The sequence below is a fragment of the Hipposideros armiger genome, unplaced genomic scaffold (genome assembly GCF_001890085.2).
Source record: "Hipposideros armiger isolate ML-2016 unplaced genomic scaffold, ASM189008v1 scaffold_105, whole genome shotgun sequence".
In the NCBI taxonomy this organism is placed as follows: domain Eukaryota; kingdom Metazoa; phylum Chordata; class Mammalia; order Chiroptera; family Hipposideridae; genus Hipposideros; species Hipposideros armiger.
Window position 1 is genome coordinate 1,252,227 of NW_017731455.1, and position 9,312 is coordinate 1,261,538.

The 9,312-nt window shown below is 32.8% G+C and overlaps 1 protein-coding gene across 3 annotated transcripts in view; it reads left to right on the top strand.

The window, feature by feature from the left end:
• The window catches only part of SHOC2 (SHOC2 leucine rich repeat scaffold protein), a 65,493-nt gene extending 62,886 nt beyond the window's left edge, over positions 1–2,607 (top strand). For all 3 annotated transcript variants that reach the window (XM_019646572.1, XM_019646571.1, XM_019646573.1), the window contains exon 9: positions 1,535–2,607. In XM_019646572.1, the coding sequence (XP_019502117.1) occupies positions 1,535–1,743 (209 nt within the window). In that variant the 3' untranslated portion in view covers positions 1,744–2,607. The remainder of the gene's footprint in view (positions 1–1,534) is intronic.
• Positions 2,608–9,312: the final 6,705 nt, after the last annotated feature.

Below are 9,312 nucleotides of genomic sequence, written 5' to 3' on the forward strand. Positions count from 1 at the left end.
ACTAATTTGAAAGTTATTTTATATTTCTTCCAAATTTAAAAATTACACAGGCTTGTTTTATTTAGATTAATAATGTCTTATGTCAAAAGAACATTTCTTTGTCAGGTTTTAGGATTAATAATATTTGAGAATACTTCAGAATTTCCTGAGTGTTTTCATATCCATTATTTTGTATAATCAACATGACCACCTTGAATTTGAGGCATTGCAATTTGTAATCTTGTTTTTTAAAGAGAGTTAATTGATTGAGGTCACACAGTAGTTCTCAAATTAGTAATTATTTTTCTTTTGAATTTTTATGAGTTCATTTGAACCAAACTGACAACATATGCCAGGAAGCAAGATCTCAGATGCTCCCAAATTAGTAATTTTGTGTATTATGTTCTCTCATCTATATCATGCTGTCCCAGAGGCACTATAGATTAGAAGTTAAGAATGGTTTGGAAGTAAAATAGAGAATTCAAAATCTGGCTCTGTGGGTTTTGGATAAGGTAGGGAAACTTTCTAAATTTCAGGTTTCCTTCCTGTAAAATAAAGATGATAATAGTAACTTCTCATAGGATTGCTCTGAATATTAAATAAAATATTAAATGTAAACAAATCCATTACTTAGTAGCTGTTATTTTTATTAGTCTTCTACATACCATTATCAAAAAGTACAAATTTTGAAGTTTAAAAATTAGCAACACATGAGGCAATTTTACACTTTTATTTCTAGTGTGTTTATTCAGCTGGCCTGATGCAATTGCTTGAGACATTTGCCTGGAAAGTGTGAGTATCCTAAGACCATCTAAGAAAAATTTTTAAAAGATTCTATAAATTGATGTTTGGCTTGCTGCCAAATATGTGATAACTGGCTTAGTGAAGATTTATACCAAGTAACAAAAACCTTTCCACATGAGAAATTTATTAATAAGAGACATTATCACATTGTCTATAACAGGAAAGTGATTATAGGCCCTGACTGTACAATCAATTTACCTCTGGAGTTAAAAAAAAATACGTATGCCAAGTTGTCCCTAACAGAATCTCTGGAGATACAGCATGTGTATTTAAAAAAAAAATACCGTACTCTCCAAGCTTGAAAACCAACCATAAAGGAAGAGATTTCTGATTGAATTGGTATGGAGTATGACCTGGACATTAGGATTTTCAAAATCCCCCCAGTTGATTTGAACATATAGCAGAGATTAAGATCTGTGGTTGTAGAGAGTTTTAAAATTAGGAGAAGAAAATAAGAGGAAATGTGTATTCAATATATCATGTCCATATAAAAGCGTAAAATTGCCTCATGTGTTGCTAATTTTTAAACTTCAAAATTTGTACTATTTGATAGTGGTATGTAGAAGACTAATAAAAACAACAGTTACCAAGTAATGGATTTGTTTACATTTAATATTTTATTTAATATTCAGAGCAATCCTATGAGAAGTTACTATTATCCTTATTTTACAGGCATCATGCCATTGAATTTTTTTAGTAGTAACTAATTTTTTTAAAAAAATAATTGAATTTTTTTTTTTTTTTGGAACAGGTACACTGGAGAACCTAGAAGAACTGTATTTGAATGACAACCCCAACCTGCATAGCCTTCCCTTTGAGCTGGCTCTTTGCAGCAAGCTTTCAATCATGAGTATTGAGAACTGTCCACTCAGTCACCTTCCACCTCAGATTGTTGCTGGGGGCCCTTCTTTCATCATTCAGTTCCTAAAGATGCAGGGTCCATATCGTGCCATGGTCTGATACAAATCTGCTGGTCCCACACACTGTTCAAAAATAGACTGCCATTAATGTTTCATATCTATATCTGTATCTATTTATGTAGATATTGATATATTTGGCAGATTTATAAAGACTGCATTATGTGTTTCTGCTAATAGAGGAATCATAGCCATTTAGATTTTTTTTAATTCTGTACAAAAGGCTTATATAAGTTTTCTTTGCTGAACTTGATGGATGTTTTTCTGTTGTGTAATATGATATGCCAGTTTGCTTAAACATTTGCAAACAAATTATGAATTTATTAAATTTAAGGGGCAGAGGTAGTATAGTTAGATATACTTTCTCTTAGCAAAAATAATGGACAATTATGTTGCAACTTTTCATATACATTTTCCCCTTATCAATTATCAGATCTTATAGTATTATAGGCCCTAAAGGTAGAATTTTTCTTTAATTTATTTTGAAATTTGAGATTTAAATTTTATATATTGTTTACAGTCAGAGTAAATCACTGGATTTTTTGGTTGTTGTTTTGATTTGCTCTGTTTTAATCAGTCAAATATAGAGTTTATATCCTCTGCTAAAGAATTTGTGTCAGCTGGTTTAAATATTAAAATATATTTGCTTGTTGAAACAGCTGGCAAAGTGAAAAGATACAGTAAAAAATTCTAGAATTTCTTTAATTGTGATTCTCTGATGAATTGTAAAGCAAAATATCTGAAGTGAGTCTTTGGGTTGGGGGGAGGGTATTGAGACCTTTTCTAGTATAAATATCTTTTCTTAAGTTGGGGGAAACAGAAACTTGTAGTGCATAGGCGTTTTCATTCCTGAAAGTTGCAGACCCATAAAGAATAACAGAATAATTTGGCAAAAAAAAAAAAAAAAGATACACATAAACACACACATTCTATATATGTATATACAATGCTATATAGATATGTATTTATTATATCATAAACTACAATAGGTGACTTTAAGGATTTCTCCCTAGCCTTGTACAATGAAAATGAATGTTTTTCTTTGAACACTGCAATATATGTATGTTTCAAGGTTATTTAACGGTGTACTATGGTTTTATATCTTGACTTGCCTTGTATATCTTTCAGTTCTGGAATATCTGCGTCTAAGCACAATATCTTCACACTGTGCTGTATTGCTGCTGAACTAAATGCACTTTTCCCCACATGTGGGGCACTGGCTTCAAACAATTCAGTTCAGTACCATTGATTTTAATCTCATCTTTTCTTTTTTGGTAGTTGTTAATACAGTTATGGAAAAGGCACATTGCATAGAAGCCACTGAGAGTTCATTGGGAGTTCTGTGAGATGTGCATGTGCTATTTGATATGTTTTCTTTTGCTGTACTGCATTTAAGGCTAGCAGTATTGTAAATGTGTGCCCCTGATACAGTGCTCTTACTTTTGTTAGTGTCAGTTTAAGTTGATTTAATTACTGAAGAGACTCACAGAGCAAGTACATTCTAGATATCATCCTGAGGAACACTTCCACATATAAATAAGTACTATGTGTAATAATTACATGTTGCTGCTTAGATTTCTTTTTTTATTTCCATTTAGATGGGCATTGTATTTAAAATAAAAACCATTTTTGAATTAAGGCCATGATATTAAGATAGAAATTTGGAATGTTGTTTTGCTTTTCCTGGCACTCAAAATCAAGACGAAGTTTGAGATTGAATCTATATTTGTAATTGGCAAGTTTTTAAGGAGCAATTAAGAAATGGAAGGCAGGTGAAGATATAAAACCCTAGAATGCTTAAATGTGCTGTAAAACTATTGTAGATGTCACTGGATTTTACCAAGTAATATCCTTGCTTCTTTTTTTTTTTTCATCTACTGTGGCTTTTCAGTTAAAATTTTGTTTATAAAAGGAATTTGTTTATTACAGCTCTACCTAGAGCTTGTGTGTATGTGTGGTTTTTAAAAATCTCATATCCAGGTATGCTTATATATGAAGATGATGGAACTTAAACTTTAAAAGGAGTAGCCTAATGTCTTTTTTTTTTGGAAAAAAATGTTATTGTTTTTAAAAAATGAAAATAGATATGGTTTTTTAAACATTTTGGTTCCCCTACCTTCATTTATGTTGGTCGTAACAGAAATGCGAAATGGTCAGTCTTACCTGTAGAAGTGATGTTACCGGCAAACCATATATATAGCTGAGGAATTATAAAATCTTTTTAAGCGTAAAACATGCCCTGTGTACAGCTGCCACCTTGTAAGAGCCTGTGAGATTTCATTACTATGTCTAACAAGAAACTAAAGTGGACTCTAATTGGGCCTTGTGAAATCGAGATATTTCATATTTTAATAGTTTGAATATAAGGGATATTGTTGAATGACTACATGTGAGCTAATACTTTTTCTGAAACTGCAGTAGGACTAATTGGCATGTCCAAAAATTTTCATTTCTTTTAAAGAAATGAGGTTTATTTCCATGAGGCTCAGTAAATTAAAAAAAAAAATGTCGTAGAATGTTACATTATAAAAACATTGCTCTAAACTTTGGTTTTTGTTAATATATAGTAGCAAAAGGGCAATAACAATGTCAAACAGTCTTTTTGTGGTAGTTTAATACTTTTTAATCCCAAATGATTATTTCGTACAGAAGAAAGGGGAGATGCTAAATAATTTATGGACTTGATGCATACAAATGAAAGCAATTGAAGATAGAAACTCTTGGAGAAGAAAATACACATAAAACATTTATTTGTACTTCTATTAAAGGGTGGCTGATGCAATTAGAATGAGCTCTAAAAATGTAATTGCATATTTCTAATTTATCTTGTTGTAAAGCCTGAATCATTTAAAATGGATAAACTGTTATACATCACAATTTACCTAGTCTTTTTCTGGTAACTTTGTTATAACTTTTGTTTTTAATCTCAGTTTTTGCTAAGCATGTGTATTGAGTCCAGATTTCATCTTGCAGAATTTGTAATTGTTTAGTAAGAATGGGTCATGGTTAAAATGTATGAAATGGGACACTTTGAAACAGAAAAGAGGGCACTACTAATCGTTGTATTGGGCCAAGAGCCATATATCAGAACTGTCTCTGGAAAACTAGGATATATGGTTACTTTTGCATGATTAAAATTGGAGGAAGGAAATGGTTCCATCTAAAATAAGCAGAAGAATAAATTCCTGGAATTTTCAAATCTAAAATGAATGACTTGTAAAGAAAGGTTACCTTCTGCATATAGCAGAGGATAAGGTAGTATACCAAGTATCTTAGCTAAAACTTTTCTCTTGATTTATTCATTTGGTTAGTTTAGCCTTTAAGAGCCAATTTAGGCAATTGGAAAACATGTCACAATATTTGTTTGATTATCAGATCTCTGAGAATCTGAATATTCAGAGTTGTGACATTGATTTGGTATCTAAGGGAGTATCTCGAATGTTGTTACAGTAAGAAAGTATTATGAGAATGTTTTATAAAATAGGTGTCAATCCTTTGTTATTGAGTAGAATGCCTTCTAAACCTTATAACACTAACTCTAAGCAAACATTTGTGGGTTTATTTTAAACTTTGAAATGTAAGTTAAAATATAAGGATTTTTTGGGGGGGGATTTTTAACTTTTAAAACTGAAGTTGGTTGTTATTACCCTTAAAAGAACTTTTTCTTTACACACTTGGTAATGATCCTGCTGATATTATACATTCTAGATATAAGCTTTTTAATGTAAATACCTGTTAGTGTGAAGACTTAACTGGATTGTAGTTTATAATGTTTTAGACTGAGGACTTTTTCAAGTTTGGTAGGAGGAATGGTGTCCGCTACTGAGAATGGTACAGACAAGGCTACCGGTACCTGTTTTCCAGGCTGTGCCGTGTACAGTGCTGCACATCAGGGAGGATTTAGTCGTCACAGACTTGTATATTTATTATGAAAGTTTTTCAGTAGATGGCAATAAAGTGCCTTGTTCTAACAAAATCAGTATGTCAAATTTCTGAGAGATGGAAGTAAAGAGCCTTGAGAAGGGAGCATTTTTTTTCCCTTCTCCGTTGCACAGTGGTACTAATGGGCTAATGGAGAGATTTGATCTTCATGCAAATTATAAGAGCTTCATCCTAACAATCTTAATGACAATTGGACAATGTTTGAATGACATCATAGGCATTTTATATGTTATAGGAACTATTAAAAAATGATCTAACTTGGAAAACCTAATTAGAGTTTACAGGTGCTTTATAGGTGACCATCACTATTTAGATTTCATATTATCTAATTTTCCTTTTATCGTTACTGATATTATTTATGTGGAGATTTTTAACCTTCCACTGGTCTGATCAGGCTTAATATACAAATAGTATTTGTATTATTCATCTATACCATTTTTCTCATGATGTTGTAGAAATTGTTTAATAAGTCAATCAATCTAGCTAATACCTACAACCTGGTATCTACTACTAAAGGGAATATTATGTGTATGGCTCAAATCATTAATATTTGTCTTTAAAAGAATAGTATACTAATGTATAATTTTCCCTCATTTAGTGGTTTTCTTTTCTCACTTCAAAACTCATTTTATCAGAGTTCAGAATATTGTCCTGCAATTACTAAATAAGAATGTAACAAAGTATTTTGTATGATGAATAGTGTCCTTTGATTCTATTTTAATTTGCACATCAGAACTTGTTCTTAATTAGCTACATGATAATTTGCACAGTACACAGTTTACAAGGCACAGATAGAACTCTACAAAAGTGATAATATCCGAAGACAGTATTTAATAGTTGTGTCTTTTCTCCTAGTAAAGATCAGGTTTCCCCTGATATTGAACAGGTCCTGTGCTGTGGCACATGCTTAGCTATTCTGAATTATGATTCAAGGCTAAGGTGTAAACAGCCTTCAGAAAATGTACTTTTAACCTGAATTGTTGATTATTTTGGCTATATAAAAATTACTACTTTAGTCAGTCTGTAGTATGGTATTCAATATAAATAATGTAAATGTTTTGCCATTGAGTCTTCTGAAAATTTCCCAATGCTATATGTAACTGAAGATGGACATGAAATCAATCTTTTCAATGTCATCGAATCACAAAATTGTGGAACTAAGAAAAATGGCTCTCACTACGAGTTAATCTGGAACACTTTAAAACAACAAATGGCATGTATAAAGTATACAAAATTAGGTGCACAAAACATGCCACAAAATATTTTCTATGGTCCTTAATGACCTGAAATATATTTATATTGTTTATATTTATTATTTATAAATTCCAAGCTATAGTTTTTGTGTTTAAAAAAACTATTTGTATATAATGAATAGATTCTGTAATGAGGACTGTCCGATAATGGAGACATTACATTATTAGAGGTGATTCCCCCATTGTCTTAACCTTCATGAAGAAAGTGCTATTTGTTTTGTTTTGTAACCTTTCATAAGAAAGTCTGCTGTGCTGTTTAAGATGTCTTGGTAACTAAAAGTGGAGACAGTGCAGGATTCCTAGAAAAAGAAAGTTGTGATACTGGCTAATAATGAACATTAAGTTGTGTTTTATTATGAGAACAAAAGCTATGTGGGTAAAGGAGCCCTTACCCAGTGGGAACTATTTAATTGGCTGAAGAAAACTTATTAGGGAAGGTAACAAATATTAGTCTTGTGCACAACTTGATTAGTTTTCATCTTTCCTCTTAACATTCTTTGATACGTATTTATAAAAAAAATCACCCTGGCAACCTTGAGAAGAGTGGTTGTAGGGAATCAGGTAGCCAGAAGGGAGGCTATTGAACTAATAATCCAGGTGACAGATGACAATGACTGGGATTGTAGCAGTGGGGATGGAAAGATGTACACACGTAAGGGAGCCTTATGAAGAGGTACTAGTAAGACTTCGCGTTTGACTGGAAAAGAGTTAGAGAATCAAAGGTTACTCCGAGGGTTATGGCTCAGTCACCTGGGTGTCTTTACAAACTACGGGACTGCCGCGGCACCGGGTTCTTTTTGTTTGGCTGGAAGGAGAAGGGTATGTTCTAGTACCAGTGGGGGGACATCAATTGGAGATGTCAGGTAAGCAACTGGATAAACCCAGTGTTTAGAAGATGAGGTCTGGGAACATGCTGCAGCATACAGATTATAATTGAAGCAGGAATTTCCGAGGCAGAACAGTTAGAATGGGAAAAGGATGGACTCCTCTAGGATGGAATCCTGATGAGCCCCAATATTTAACTTTTGTGCAGATAAGGAGGAGCCTGCAGAGATTGAGAGGTAACTGTAATAGACGTGGGAAGGAAATAAGGAATATTTAGGAAATAGAAGAGCTAATTTCATTGAGCTCAGTTTTTCTAACCTCTCAGTATGTTCTCCAATATCATTTTACCTTCCTTGCCTATTTTTCTAGGATTCTGCACTCTATAAAATGGTTGCCACTAACTAGCCACATGTTGCTATATAAATTTAGATTAATCAAAATTTAATAAAAATTTAATTCCTCAGTCACACTAGTCACATATCAAGTTCTCAGTAACCATATGTGGCTGGTGACTACTATATTAGTGCATATACAGAACATACGTATCTGTCATCACAGAAGATTCTATTGGACAGTGATCCTAGTTGACAGCCACTCTCCATACTTAGTTTTCAGCCCTGAAGCTGAGATAGAAATTACCCTACATGCTTGTTCGTCAGGGTGGGCCTGTGTGCAACCTTTCTCTCCGAAGAATTGGGTGGAGCGTGCCAGGTGAGGAGTGTTAGGGGCAGCTTTTCATGCTCTTTCCAATCTGTGGTTACTCATATTTTTATTTAAATTGGATTCTCTTAAATCTTCTCTCTCGAAATGTTACCTGAAGATTTAATCGATTTTCATTAAGATTTTTTATTGCTTACTCTTTTCCAATATTCTAATTATTTAATCATCTGGTTTATGGTGGTCTTCCTTCTTTTTTGCTATTTAACTCTTTATAGTTAATCTTCTGGAATAGATTTGTGGTAACTGGCCAAGTCTACATTAATTTTTAACTCATCTTTGAACAAGACTGGCTTAACTGATCTAGCTAAAGAACTAGATTTGTAAGGTCTTAGCCCTGCTAGCAAAAATCCAGCCTAGGAAGAGAAAGCTTATATTTGGGAGTGGCACAATGCTAAAATGTACACACAAAAATATGACAAGTACTATAAAATATTCAGATTAAAGTGATTATTGGCTCTTTAATGACTTCTGTAAAGTGATAGGACTATCAACTCAAACTTGTTTTTTACTGAGATTTTTAAAAAATTGGTTAATTTCTGCTTTTTAAAAAAAATTTATTGTTAGTTTCAGGTGTACAGAACAATGCAATAGTTATCCTTTTCACCCTCACAAAGTAACCTCCCTCCCCCATCTACTGCCCTCTCACCCCGATATCATGCTTGTCTATTATAATTCCATTGACTCCATTCCTACTCTCTACTCCATGTCCTGTGACTATATGTATATATAATTATAGTTGACATACATTATTATTCAACATCAGCTTCAGAAATACAATGCGGTGGTCAGGCTTCTACACCAACTATGAAGTGGTCTCTCTAACAAGACATGAGTCCATCTGGCCCCCTAAAAAATATTTACAACATTATTGA